Below are 15,603 nucleotides of genomic sequence, written 5' to 3' on the forward strand. Positions count from 1 at the left end.
AAAGGGACACTTTCGCATGAAAGAAACATTCATAGTGTGATGGATAATAGCAATTTGTATAGTTTACTGACATTAACGCAAAAATCACATCTTGGTTATTTTTCGATAACTAACAAGAGCGATTTTGATTATGAATTTGTTTTATAAAATTCTAAGCTGTTGCACTACAAAAATATAGATTTTAAGAAAAATGTTATGCTTAAAGAATGAAAAATACCTTACGGTACATTTAAACGAAAAATATAGTGAATGCACAGAAATTAAAGATTTGCACATGCCGGAAATGATAAATAGGAAATATGTATGGGTATTTATGCATGTGCTTGCAAAAAGCATGTATCTGACAAAATATTTAAATATTCATTAAATTATTTATAAATGTATTTGAAATGAAGAATTTATTCACTTATAAACAACTGTGAAAGTACTGTGAAGAAATCTAATGATTAAATGTATCTAATTTATAATGATTATAAATGTTATCTAAATACATAATAAACTTAATATTGAATTGTAAACATAAACTGAAATCCTGTTGACAAATACGTTATAAAACTATTTAAGCAAGAATTGTTCGTATTGGAAAGCAATCTGTTAAAGGGTATTGTAAAGCAAATGCTATGAGATGCGCACTTAAGAACGTAATAAAGAGTTTTGGAATATGTATTGTTGAAATGAAGAGTAAAAAAAAAAAAAATCTGATAAGTATAATTAAAAGAATTATTCCCCTTACATTTTATAATAACTCAGTTACAAGTTTTAAATAATACTTAAAAAAAAAACTTATTTTATTCCCTTTCAGAAATGTTCAGAGAAAGTCAAGTACTATTTAAAGTATTTCGCTAATTGCTAATAATTCTCTAATTTAAAATGAACCAAATCGAGCATTAATTATAAATTGACTTACATTTTTCGATTTAAAAGAGCCTCAGAAGCCAAAAAATCATGTCATATTTAAGAAAGTATTTTAGGAAGAAGCTCTATAAATAGAAAAGAAATAATGCATAATTTTAATATAAATAATACAATAAACTTTGATCTTAATTTTTGTACCTTAACCGAATAAAATCGAATTACCTTAATTTTTTTTTCTAATGTAATTAACGAAAACTTGTGAAAATATTTCTTTCAAATTAAACCATTCTGAGAAAACTGTCCTGTGAAAAGTATAGCATTTAATTCCGTTCAGAATGAAATGTTGTTTAAAAATATGTTGTTTTCACATACTTAGGACTCTGAAGTGTTGTAGAAAAAGAAAATATATACATTTATATGTATATTTACGACGTAATTACAAAATATTTACATCCGAACGCGTCAAATCCCATAGAACTCAACGGTAAATGAACCAATGTTTTGGTCACCACGTAGGGATCGCCGGTGCTTCAGAGCAGGGTACGGGAGAAACTTGTTTAGGGCGACTCCATCTTACTTCCTACCTCCATGGGTTTCCTTTGCTTTTTCGTCTTCATTCATGCTTGCAGGCTTTGATTGGGAGGGTGCAATGATGAAGCCACGTCTCGTCACAGGTAACAATTTTATGCAAAAGAGCTTTCTGTTCTTCTTCAAAACGAGTTTGAAACAATTGAAAAATGTGTACTTGGCCAGCTTTTTTATTATTATTCTGTAACTTTAGAGCACAACGAGCTGAGAATTTTCTCAGGCCCAACTGATTTCTGATGACTGACTGGATACTTCCACAGCTGACACCAAGTTCTTCTGAAATTTGAAGCACTGTGCAGCGTCGACACCGTTTGATAAGTTCACGAACACGTGCAATGTTTTCATTTGTCACATTGGTGCAAGGACGACGGGGATGACTTCGATTCGCAACCGGTTCACATCTTTGCTTGAATTCATTGCACCAAACCTTCACGCTTGACCATGGAAGTGTAGCTTCTCCGAACTGGGCATCATACTGCGATATATTTCGTTTGGTTTCACGTTTTCATGAGCCAACCCCGCCTAACGACTTTAATTGCCCAAGCACATACAAGTCGTTCAGCCAATAAAGGCTCATATTTGATCGCCCTACATATATCTTTCTCTAATATTATATTCTTTGTTTCTATGTACAATTATATGTAAGCTGCCTTCAAGTTTCGGTGCATGCATGGTAACTGTTTTAAAGTAAAAAAAAAAGGAACACTCAGTCACATCTGCTGCATTCTATTTTATATTAAAAATAATTTTACAATTGCAGGATTTTTAGGACTTAAAAGGAATAGACATCTGTCTTAGTTCAGATTACTTTCTTGTACGAAGAAAGTAAGAATTGGATTATTACACTAAGTAGTGTAATCACGAAAAATTTAGGGTATCATAATTTAAGGAAAATATCCATTTTGACCGCTCTCCAACCCACTTGAAGTTTGTTTTTGCGTGACATCTGTATGTAGAAACATAATAAAGGACACTTTTTCCAAAATCGATTATAAAATAAATTTAAAATTTACTCAGAAGAGAATTTTTTCGCGATCTCTGTTTTTTTGTTGTAATCAGCCGCATCAAATGCAAATATATATATATATATATGAAGTATCAGCTTTAGTCCAAAATAAAGATTGCCGAAGAAATATAAATGTAGTCGTAGCTTAAATAGTCAGACGATAAGTTTAAAAAACAGGATCCATTTATTATTATTCAGGAGAAATAGCAATTACAAAAATCAGATATCAGGAGTAAATAAAAAGAATTACTAATAACTTTTTGTATGAAGTTTACTGCATCGTGACATTTAAGAAAAAGCCTCGATATATCTTTTGCGAGTCCTTTTATAGCCTCTGGAAAGGCGGAGCTTCCAAGAAATGACGTCAGCCAATCCAGTTCGCTTTAAATATTTCGAGAACATTCTAAAACTGTAAGTGTAGAAAAGGCGGGAAAAACAACTTGACTACGGGGCTGTGCATTTAATTCCACGTACTTTCAAATAAGAGAACGTCGCCATTAAAAATGAAAAGAACATACAGTTAGAATTTTAAGTGTATTCTTGATTATGGAATTTTATTATTACACACACACACATATATATATATATATACTCACTCTGTTACCTAGATCAATGAGCTGATTTTTATATTATTTATATGTCAGTAAATTGTGCGTTTTCGCTTTAAAAGTGATTGAGTTGTACTGTTATTATTTATTATGTTCCACGTAGTCGCCATTTGTTGATGTTTGAATTTCTTAGTAGAATAGTGAATTAAGTCAGTTGGGCATCAATTTCAGTGTCTTTTTGCCCAATGGAACGAAACGTTAACTTTCAATTTTGTATACCGAAAATTTTGTCTTCTACCAGCTGGCCGAATTTCTTGCTTTTGCGCAGAAACGCTAATTTTAATTCTAAAAATTGATTGTTAACTCTATTCGTTGTTTTCAGATTTATTTTTTTTATTTTGTGTTTCTGTATTTGGTATTTTAGGTTATCAGATATTTTTTAGTCTATGGAAGATTAGCAAATAGGACTTGGAACTAATGATCTTCTATGCCAGAATTTATATTTATATTTGTAATAGGCTTTCAAATTTATCCTTTGTATTTTATCACTTTAGCTATCGAAATTTCATTTTTTGCTTTTTCTCTTCAAGTCAAATGTAAGAAACTGAAATTCAAATGCATTAAATGCAACATTAATTACGCATTAATTATAAAATGACAAGCCAATGTGTTTTGATTTTACTTTCATCAGCAAACATATTACTTAGTGTTATTTTTACGTACATATATAGAACAACGTCCGTATATTAATGTGTAATGTGTATATGTAATAATGTATGTATATAATGTGTATGTAATTATGTATCATATTGATGTATAAGTAGTATTTTATGTGCAAGCAGTAACCCAAGTGTAAGCAGTAATTTATGAGTAATAATATGTAATGTAATGCATATATTTACGTATATTAATGTGTAAGGTAATGGGTATATGTAATTATGTATCATATTAATACGTAAGCAGTATTGTCTGTACAAGCAGCAAATCATGTGTAAGCAGGAATATGTGTGAGCAGTAACTTAGGTGCAAGCAGTAACTTACGTGCAAGCAGTAATTAATGAGTATTTTTGTATCATACTAATGTGTAAGCAGTAATTAATGAGTATTTACGTATCACACTAATGTGTAAGCAGTAACTTATGTGTAAGGAGTAATTTATGAGTATTTATGTGTCATACTAATGTTTAAGCCGTATTTCATATGTAAACAGTTACTTATGCGTAAGCAGGAACTTATGCATCATCAGTAGGCAGCAATTCCTGTGTACGTAGTAATTTACGTACAGTGCAACTGAATATGTATGTAATCATAAACATGTAATTTATGCATAAGCAGTAACAAGGTGCAAGCAGTAACTTATGCGTAGGCAGTAATGTATCATATTAATGTGTAAGCAGTACTTGTATTATATTAATGTGTTATCATGTATCATATTAATGTGTAATGTAATGAGTATATGTAATTATGTATCATTTAAAGTGTAAGTAGCATTCTATGTGCAAGCAGTAATTCAAGTGTAAGTAGTAATTTATGTGTAAACAGTAATTTAGGAGTAATAATGTGTAATATAATGCATATATTTATGTGCATATGTAAGTATATTAATATGTAAGGTAATGTGTATATGTAATCATGTATCATATTAATATGTAAGTAGTATCTTCTGGCAAGCAGCAAATCATGTGCAAGTAGCTTATGTATAAGCAGTAATTAATGAGTATCTAACATAATGTGCAAGCAGTATTTCATATGCAAGCAGTAACTTATGTGTAAGGAGTAATTTATGAGTATTTATGCATCATACTAGTCTGTAAGCAGTAACTTATGTGTAAGCAGGAACTTATGTATCATCAGTAGGCAGCAATTCATGAGTACGTAGTAATTTATGTACGCAACAGAATATGTATGTAATGCAATGATATAACGCAACTATGCACAATGCAGCTATGTAATATAACCCCTGACTGAAACAGCATGCTGTTTCATACTCCGCACTGAATAACCAAATACGTGTAAACTGTGATCCGAATGTTGCCATATGTACAATGCTATATGTTATAATAATGTATCATATTAATGTAAAACCAGAATTTTAAGTGCAAGCAGTAACTTATATAAGTAATAATTTATGTGTCATCAGCAGGCAGTAACTTATGTGTAAAGTAGCAGTTATGTATAGTGCAACAGTATATGTGTGTAACGCAACGGTGCATGGCAACTATGTAGTATATTCTTTAACTGAAACAGCATTTTGTTTCATACTCCGCACTGAATAACCCAATATGAGTGAACTGCGATCTGAATGTTGCCATATGTACAATGTATTATGCAATTGTGTATCATATTAATGTGCAAGCAGTATTTGTCAGTAATTGTATCATAATAATGTGTAATTATGTATCAAATTAACGTGTAATGTAGCATGTATATGTAACTGAGCATCATATTAATGCACCATATTAATGTAATCATATTAATGTAAGCAGTATTTCATGTGTAAGCAGTAATTTATGTGTAAGCAGTAATTCAGGTACAAGCACAAGCAGTAACTTATGTGTATGCGATAATTTACGAATAAGCAGAATTTATATGTTATCAGTAGGCAGTAGTTTATGAGTAAGTAGTACTTTATGTTGAAGTATCGATAAACTCCCGGTGCGCCCTTATGGGGCCACAGGGAGTTGTTGCGTCTGGATAGGGGAGGGTGTGGGACATATGCCTGTTTACCTCTGTTAGACGCCAGGCGTTCCCGTCCTCCATCACCTGTCACCTGTACAAATTGTTGTCTCTAGACAGGGGTGGACGCGGTGCTATACCGATTAACCTAATGGTAAAGGGACAGTGCCCGCGTCCTCCGTCACTTCTCACTTGTACAAATCTTCAAAGTTATTCCGATTTTCACAAAATTTTGTAAACTTTACTTTCAAATCAAGGTGAAAGTAGCCGTCTACCTAAGATTTCTAAAAACCAACGCACGGGATCTGTGATGCCAGATCGTGCGATCTTCCCCAAATTTGCGACTTTTAACACACTTGTGCTACTAAAATTTCAGTATTTGGTATTATGCATAGACTGACGCCGGTATAAAGAGAAGGGGGTTAGGGAAGGGGAAAAAGCGAGAATGAAAGGAAAAAAACTGCATCGGGATCTCTTACCTTTCCTTCTTGTCCCTGTGTGTTTTAATTTTAAATCAATTCCTTCTCTCCAGTTCTATGGTAATAACGGAACGGACAAAAGAACTCGCAGTTTGCGCGCCATATATTGGGTACCCAGACAAAGAGATGAAATTCATTCTCCTGATTATAATATTGTTACGAATTAAGAAATGGGAATGACTTCAAAATCAAGCAACGGCGTATAAACTAGAAAAAATTAACTGCCAACTAAAGAAATTTAGTACAAAAGCGATAACAGTTTACATGTGAGGAATCTCTTATGAATGGATATGCACAAATTAATTTAAAAATAGAAACTTAAATTAAATAGGATCAATTAAAAAAGAAATGGATATATAAACAATTGAATATAGTTTTAAAATTTTCGTTAAAGCTAAGATACGTTATTAAGAAGACTAAGAATCGAATATAGTCTGTAACTCACAGAACCAATAGACGGTAAATTTGTAATGACGTCAGAGGTCATGTGAGCACGCGAAACTATGACGTCACAGAAGTCACGTGATCTCTGACGTCACTTGCTACTTTTGCTTACTACTTTAGTTGAAAAATTTTTTAGAACACTGCACGGGATCAATATTTTAATATATTGTTAGCGCCACTCTGTAAAACAAACAAACAAAATGTAATCGCATCCGGTTGGCTGTATTTGTAATACTTTGTATGGCAACCCTTTTCTGCCATTAAAAAATTATAGTTTTTAAACTTTAATCTTTCGGGCGTCTGCACTTCTTTGGAAGTAGAATTTCTATAAAAAATAAAATAAAAACTTTAACATGTTTTTGGATTTAATAGTATATATGATAACAGGTGAACATGTGGTTCTGTAGTGGCAAAATAATTTAATTTTCTTTTACAACTGTTAAGATTTGCTGAGGGGAAATATATTTTAATGCCTTTTTGCAACTATTAAGATTTGCTGAGTGGCAACATCCAGAAAAGATTTATTCTTGCCAGTTGGTGTTCCATTACTATTTATTCCGTAAGCCTTATTTCTTAAAATAACGCACATTTTTATTTTTAAAAAATCGTAATATGTATTAAACATATACAAAGGTGAATATGCTGTTTTAAAGGTTAAGAGGAAGTATTTCTTTTTAATTATAAAATGTTGGTTGTGTCGTTTGAATTCAGTATTCTTTTCCGCGAACGCCTTAGTCATATATCCGCCAAAGGAGCATCATCCAAAATAAATTGTCGTTTTGAGCTTTAAAAACATTGGTTTCGATTGTGTCTTGACGGCTTTTAAGTAAAATGTCAAATTCTGATCACTATCAAAAAAATTAAGGAAAGTTCTACAATACTGTTGTCTGTTGAAAAACTAAAATTCCTTAATCGACGTCGTGGAAATTATACCTGCATCACGGAAAATACGACGGCGTGGAAATAGCTCATACCGAATCGCTGTAATTTGAACATTGTGATGTTGACGATGAAAATTTATCAAAATGTGGATTTAGAATTTGAAGAGTTGGAAGACCGAGTATAAGAAATAAAGGTAAGCTTAAAACGCTATTTTAAAACTTAATTTAATTGATAATACCTTGACGAATAAGACTGAGAATACTAAGTCTGTTTGTATTAAATTACCTGATTTAAGCTTCCTAGAGATGGACGCCTGTATTGAGAAAGTAATTTTAAAAAACAATTTGATAATTTGGTTGCAAACATGTCTAAGCAACATTAAGAATTGTTTTAATTGTGTTCTGCACTGAAAGGAGAAGCGGAAAGCTGTGTAAAAACCAGAAGACAGCTTTCAGTCTTTACTTGAGGTTTCATCTGATAGGTACGAAAATAAATGTTTTAGCTAATGTAGAAATTTAGGTTTAATCCTAGTATCCGGTGCATACGGGATTTGGCTACTTTATGATGAGCACTAAAAACGCGACATATACTATGAGTAGTAAACGGGTCATTCAAAGAATATGTATAGTTATACATAGTATATACTATGTTTATATACACACATAGTATATAGTATATATATAGACGTTCTTTGGATCATTTTTGGTGTTGGCGATAATTTTCAAAATCGCGCCAAGGCTGCACCGTGTACTAGGATTTTACCGAAATTTAGTTGATGTTTTGAATAAAAACGTAAGAGATTTAAACTTTGTAAAATTAGAAGCTAATGAAATAAAGCATCAATTCTTAATAATTATTGTTATTCAAAAGTTAAGCAAAGAAACTAGAAATCAGTATGAAATGTGTTTGAGATGATTGAATAATCCAATTTTGGAAATTTCATGCAATATTTAGAAAAACGATCCCAAACGTTAAAAAATGTGCATGAAATTCAATTACCAAAAATTAAAACTTATTAAAATAAAACCAGAAATATTACATTAAAATCAAACAGTTGTTCATACATATTGTGTAAAATATGCATTATGTATATAATTCATGCATGCATTATGTATATAATTATTCCTTATTTTTAAAAATGACTCTATTGCAAAAATTCAATAATGTATATTGTATTTTTTCGGTTTAATTCTTGTGTATGGTACACACGAAGATTTGACGAAATTCGGGAGGCGATAAAGTTTACATTCTCAGTGTTTTGGGGATGGGTTTCTAGTTTTTTTCCCTTCCATAAGGCTAAAACTAATGCGTAATTTCTGTTTTTTTGTTGAGTTATCATTTGTACAGTTATATTGCATTCGTAAGCGTGAATGATTTTAGTTTTATGGATTTATAGGGATTTTTGTACGGTTCACACGAGATTTAGCCAAACAGTGAACATGAATGGTTTTAGTTCTATTGATTTATAAGGATTTTTTTTAGCTCAATAGCGTATTTTTTGTTTACGATGAGCAGTGTAATGGAAGATCAATATTTAAATTCGAAATATTTTTTGAAGTTGGAGCTAAAACGAAAACGTGCTTTACATCAATGGACAATAGAAGCAAGCTTACTATCGAAGTAAGTTTCGTTTTATATTTGTTGTGAAGAATCATAAAACGGTTAATCTTTAGATTATAGTAACTTGGCGATTTTTGGCAAAAATTTGGCGACCAACCCGGCGACAGCAACCTGCTAGTTTTTTTGGGGGGGGGACGCCATTTTGTTTTCACGAAGTAAAGGCATGTTTTTTTTTAACTCAACATTTTTTTTTTTTTTCAGGAATCTGCTAGCCGAATTACGCTTATGCTAGAACTTTTATGAAACAAAAGTGCTTAATCATGACGAAGGTTAGGTGCGAAATTCGAAGAAAGTGCAGAATCGTCCACTGTTTGCCGCGTTTTTAAGAATTGCACATACACGGTATGATCCATGTACACGTCGAGCTATTTTCACTTAAAAAAAATCCCAGAATTGCACAAAAATGGCATTGCGCACACTCTTGACTTTATCCATGTACATAGCTAAAGTCCTAGCTAGTAACCTTTATCGCCTTTCCAAAATGTCGCCAAACTACCTGTTACCATATTCCAAAGATTAGCCCATAAAACTTATTTTCAATTTCTAAATGCTAATTTATTTTCAATTTCTAAATGATTGCTTTTGTTCTAATATATGTTACGGCCAAAGCCCGAAGTTCGGCCAGTTTCCACATTGGCCGGGGTGTGTGGCCAATGTCCGATGTACTGGAAATGAATAGCGTATATGCGACTTTGGCCGGCCACTTCGCGAAGTGCCCGGAACTTCCTGGCCACTGTACTCGAGAAGTGAGATTTCCATTTTGCAAGAGAAACTACTTACATTGGCATCCGTGGGCACAGAGGAAAAATCATTACGAACCATTACCTCTTCACAATCGCTGACTGGCGGCCTACACTCGATGTAGTTGCACCACCAAGTGCTCAACAAATCGCTTCAGATGTAAAAATAGCAAACTGCTGTGCAATTCGAAATGTCATAAAAGTTCATCTTGTTGTAACAAGTGATGATACTGATAATTTTCTGTAATAAACTCAGTAGATAATGTGATTATCTTTTTGTTTGTTTTCTCCAAGGGAGAGAAAATTTTCATAAGAGACCAGGAGGTTTCTGGTGCTGTGAGATCCTTACTCACTAAAACTTCTCCCTTCAGACTACAGCCCACCTAGGGCCAGTGTACCTCCTTGGCCTTTGTTCCGAAGGACGATCCTTGGCACCTAAGAGGGACGGATTCGTCGGAAAACTCCTCTGTCGCAGCTATAATGCGATTATCATTGGCATTACGGTATGCGAACACCCAAAATCTGTTCATGACCCTTTTTCTTCTGACTTTGGCCTATCGCACCATGCTATTTCGCGAACTGGCTGGCCAAACCCCGAAATGAAGAAAAAATCGGACATTGGCCGATCATTGTGAGGTGATGTTGGCTGTTTCGCGATTTGGCCGTCTAATTCGGGCTTTGGCCGTAACATATCTATCTCACTGTGGTGTCTTCCTTTCTCTTCGATTCCTGTTTCCGCGGTTGTCAGAAGCGTTCCTGTTTCCGAGAAATCATGAATCTTCATTACCCCGTTCCCATAGTGGACCATGGCTTCTCCCGAAATGTAGAAAGGCAAAAAATTTTTAGATTTAAAAAGAATTTTTAAAAGAAATAATCGAAAAATATTTACAATCTCAGATCTTTGCATAAATGAAGTTAATACTGTATTCAAAAGGAGGAAGAGAAATGTTCAAACTCTGCGATGATTTTTAGCAATGAACTAAAAGATTGTTTCCTAAAGTAAGAAACAATATTCCTCCAAAATTCTGCATAAAAGTGGGTTATTATAAAATCTTTCAGAATAAATATTCGTTTTAAAACTACGTGCTCACTTCTAACACGACGACTTCGTTGGCCTTAATTTCGCTTTTTGCAGCTTTTAATTCTTTCATTTACGCAAATCCAACAAACTACATTTTCCTTATTTTCATTCTGAATTCGATTCTGATAACCTTTATAAAGGGCTAAAGATTTTTTCCCCTTTTAGTTCCAATAATGTCTAAAACATCCATATTGGTTAACATAAGATGGGAAAATAACAACTAATGTTGTAGCAGAATGACACTAAAGATTTCGAAAGGAGCCTAAACTAATACACGTCTTCAATCTAACGAAGACTAACTTATTCACAAAGAAACTGCTCTGCTCTTCTTAAAGACTCATCGTGACATTATTATTTTGTTTGGGGTTTCACATACGCAAACTTATGCCTATGTTTCATTCTGCCGATTCCAAAGATTTGGCGACAAAAGTAAACGCGTTATTTTGGTGTTGGCTACAATTTTCAAAATCGGGCCAAGGCCGTACCGTTTGCTAGGATTTTACCGTATTTTAAATACTCGAATTCATAAACTGTATGCTGTATTATGAATTGCACTATGAATAATAACTTATAAACTGTTAATTGTGTAACAAAAAAACCAAATAAACAACGAACCACATACCATAAACACTCCCCCCCACCAACAAACCTCCAAACCGAAACACAAAAGAAATATGTATATACATATGTAAATAACTTATTGTAATTATGCATTGTAATTATTGTATCTATCCATTCAACTGCAAAGTACCCGTGTAAAGTATATCTGAGACAATATTGTCTGCAATGCAAATTATGCACCATTAATATATAACAGTGTATTATGAATGCTGCTTGCTGCAATGTAAACTAATTCCCGAGCATGGTGTTAGCGTGCCCGGTCAGGGTACACTTCTATAGATGGTTAGTGCAGTGGGGCGGTACAAGTTTTGCCCATGGCGATGTTTTGGTGCCTCCTGTACTTCTTTCTGTCTGTCTGTATTTGAAGACTTTTAATGTCTGTAGCGATGGATTTTTCTCTTTTTGCCAACAGTTTAACTTTAGAAACAGTACCTGTTTTTTTCAGGTGATCACTTGGAGTCTTCATTCCATGCAGATGTAATAATAGAGACAATTTTTCTAAAATTTAAAATTTGTTTTCGATAGCAGATGAAAAATGAGTCATCAAATGGTGAAACGCTGTATGTTATTTGCTGAGAGGTGCTAGCAATCCCTTCATCTGAAGCTTCACACACATTTCCGAAACCTTCGTAACTGGTTTGGAATACTTTCCAGGCCTCGTTTAAATCCCTATAATTAGCAAAAGCTTCGTCTAAGTGGTCAGCATTCTCATAAGGGTTCCATTGACAGTTCCTGCGATTTACTAAAGCTCTAATTTCCTGAAACATCAGCACATCGACGTTACAACACAGCAGGCGACACAGCGTTAGGCGAGCCTCCATAAACATCATCAGTCGGGATGGACCGTCCTCTGTTATTGTCCGAGACTCTTGAGAACTGAGGGAGGATAATATTCTTTAGTAAAATTCGAATTAACAAAAGTGAACAGAATACTTTAAATGACTTCACTTAAAAAGTATTCTTCCCTTAAGGGGACTTAAAATACATTTTAAGTTATTTCTTTTGATTAAGAACTTTCATCTACTTTTTATGAATATTATTAAGTGGTTTTATAAGACAAAATGATTTTAAGCTGAAAAAAATTTTTTTTTTTGCTAGTAATTGTTCTTAAATTTTAATTTTCTGAAGAAAACTTTAACAATAAAAATTCTTTCTTTTCCCACAATTTTCAATGTACTTGTCCCAAATTTTTTTATTGTATTTATTAGTGTTCTTCATAACATTAAGGGTTTATTTTTAAATTAATGAATTTATTTCTGAGAAAAAAAAAGCAGGGTTTTATGTAAAAACTTAAAAACAACATATGATCTTAAATACATTTTCACTTCTTATATTTTTTCTTTTCACTATTTTGCAAAACTTATCCTTGGTTCTATTAATCAAATAATTTTAAATAAGCAGTAAAAATATTAAATAATTTAGTCCATATCGGTACAAGTTTAGGACTTTAAGTAAAAGGATGTATTGAAAAAGTGCAATTTAAAGAATGTAAACTGTCTGAATGGTTATTAAATCATTTCAAATTTCTTTAAATTTTTATTACTGAATTTCAGTACACACACACATATTATATATATAATAAAACCTAGTACTGTTCAGTTGATATAAGCATACAATTGATATAACGGTTGATATTAAAATACATTACAAGCTTTAATTACAAACCTTAAGTGGCCAGAAATATTGCCAAAAAAATCATAAAATGCAAGTAGAATTTTTCTTTACCTGTTTTTGTTTCTAAAACATGTTTAAAACACATTTAATATCAGAATTAATTTTAATATATTTTCTAAAACATTTATAATCAATAGTAATAATATTAATTTGTCGTTTTATTCATTTTTTTTTCAAAAAAGTAAAATTTGAAATTTGAATAGACATAAAACATTTAAAACCCCTCAGTGACATATGTGATTTCTTTTCTTCTTTTAGCGATTTGTTCTCCTATACAAATCGCATTTTAAATTAATTCAGGTGTATTTTAATTAATAAAAAGTTTAATTGTTTGTTCCAGCAGCATTCAATAATGCTACAGTCAGGAACTTGATCACTTTCATTACACCCCCACTTCTGTTCTTATCGTATCACAAAGGGTATTTTTATAGCAAAAAAAAAAAAAAAGAAAAAGAAAAAGAAAAGAAAGGAAAAGAAAAAAAAAAAAAGAGGGAAATTTCATCGATTTGGGGGTACTAAGTCCCCTTTTAATCAGATGTAATCTTCTTCGAATAAATTATTGCTATCCCAAATTGGCAGACTGAAATGAAGGTTAAGGAAACTATACGGAGGTTCCAAAATAATTTAAATATGTGGGTGTACCCCAACACAGCGAATCAAAATTTCGTCCCCCTTTTCTAGCTGGAGAATTTAACGACCACATAAAGCAAAAGTTTTTCTATCCCCTTAGAACACTACAGGGAGTCTTCATACTTTCTGAAGAAGATTAAGGCCATCTTGATGGGATTAAGTTAGTTATAAAGTTTTTGTGTAATCCGTTATTGAATATGATGTATCAGAAATTTCTAAAAAGGCTTTTTGTGAACTTAAACCCAGTTTTCTGAAAAAGTCACCTTTTGTTAAAACTTATCACACGCTTAAACTTCTTAATAACCTCATATCCAAAAATGCGTACACAGATCTACTGTAACATATAACAAGATAGTTTTTTCCAAATATCATTCAATTTGAATTAAAAATGAGAAGCATTTTCAAGACATGCGAACTGCGAAAAGATTTGTTTTGAGAAAACCGAATTTAAAGCTTTCTTCAAACTTACCTTTAATACATGGTCATGAGAATCAGCAAATTAACTTTAAATATGAATATATAGACACTGGATAATAGTTTTGTGTGATTTAACTATTTTTAATCTCATAATACTAAATTTGAGAAAAATAAACATATGGCAAATTCGTATGTGATTCAAAGTTAGAGGTAGAAGCAATTTATCCATTATATCGAATGAAACTTTTAAAATTCACCCGCATCCTATGTTTTACCTTCATTTACATTATCTTTTAATACTTTCCGAATACAATATTTTTTACTATTTTTTATTTTTCCAGTTTTAAACTTCTCTTTTTGCTTTGGTTCAAGCGACGTTGATCACGCTTCCTCCTGTTCTAAGCCTATAGCATTTACATAACTAAAGTTAAATTCATTAATAGTTGTCAATACTGACATTTATAGCCTTTTTCTAAAAAATAAACACTTCTTTTGCCAAATATATAAATTATAACATCAGTAAATAACTGTTGAAATACATTTTTTTACATTTTTTCCAAAATTTAAAGAGCAAAGTTTTCGCTGTTTACACATTTTAAATGCTTGTAATTCTTTAAAAGTTAGACTATTTCAACTCGTTTTTTTGCATATAATGTAGTTATGTATGTGGAATATTACGAGAGAATCAAAACACAGATTCAATATTTTGGTTGATTTTCAGCTATTTTAAAGTACACCGTCCCCTTAAAAAAACTGTGTGCTGCAGACAACACTGCCTCCTTTTCAGAATTTTTGAAACTTAATAGCAATATATTATCATATGCATGGGCAATAATGAAAGCATCTGATTCTATACTTTTTTGCGTATTGAGTTGAAGTGTTGCCCAGCAGTGATTGTGTATTTAAAGTCGAGCATGATTGAACTGTTTCAGTTTTTCGTGAAAGTTTAAATATAACAAATATGTTTTAATGTCTTTTGGGAAAAGATATACTATGTAATAAATGGTCAAAATTTGAAAACCTTTCAAATCAATTGAACAGTTATAAGAAAACCTCAAAAATAGTCGAAGAAATGCTGGATTTGGTAACTGAAACTCTTCAGACGTGTTCTGAAAGTTCATGAGAACAGATTATGATATACCGATTAAGTTTTTAGGGAAAAGATTTCATTATTGAAAGCTAAATTCCCAACCTACACAGCTGAAATGATGACATGAACTTGCACATTATTTTAAAGCAGTCCTACGTGTTATTCTCCGATACAAGAAAGCTCGTCCTTCATTTTATGGCATCCTTCTTTCTTAAAAATGTTAACGTTAAATGCTGGGTACTTACGAGATAA

General features: G+C 32.1%; 1 protein-coding gene across 3 annotated transcripts in view; it reads right to left on the minus strand.

The window, feature by feature from the left end:
- The window catches only part of LOC146996626 (uncharacterized), an 88,241-nt gene that overhangs the window by 56,804 nt on the left and 15,834 nt on the right, over positions 1-15,603 (minus strand). The window contains exon 4 of one of the 3 annotated variants that reach the window (XM_085821325.1): positions 1,112-12,416. The exons of the other annotated variants lie outside the window; for them this stretch is intronic. Within the exon in view, the coding sequence (XP_085677451.1) occupies positions 11,990-12,416 (427 nt within the window). The 3' untranslated portion in view covers positions 1,112-11,989. Of the gene's footprint in view, positions 1-1,111; positions 12,417-15,603 lie in introns of those variants that run through there. 3 annotated transcript variants of the gene reach the window in all.

Source organism: Stegodyphus dumicola, chromosome 7, assembly GCF_044657685.1.
Source record: "Stegodyphus dumicola isolate Sdum_Otavi_A_Nest chromosome 7, ASM4465768v1".
Classification (NCBI taxonomy): Eukaryota; Metazoa; Arthropoda; class Arachnida; order Araneae; family Eresidae; genus Stegodyphus; species Stegodyphus dumicola.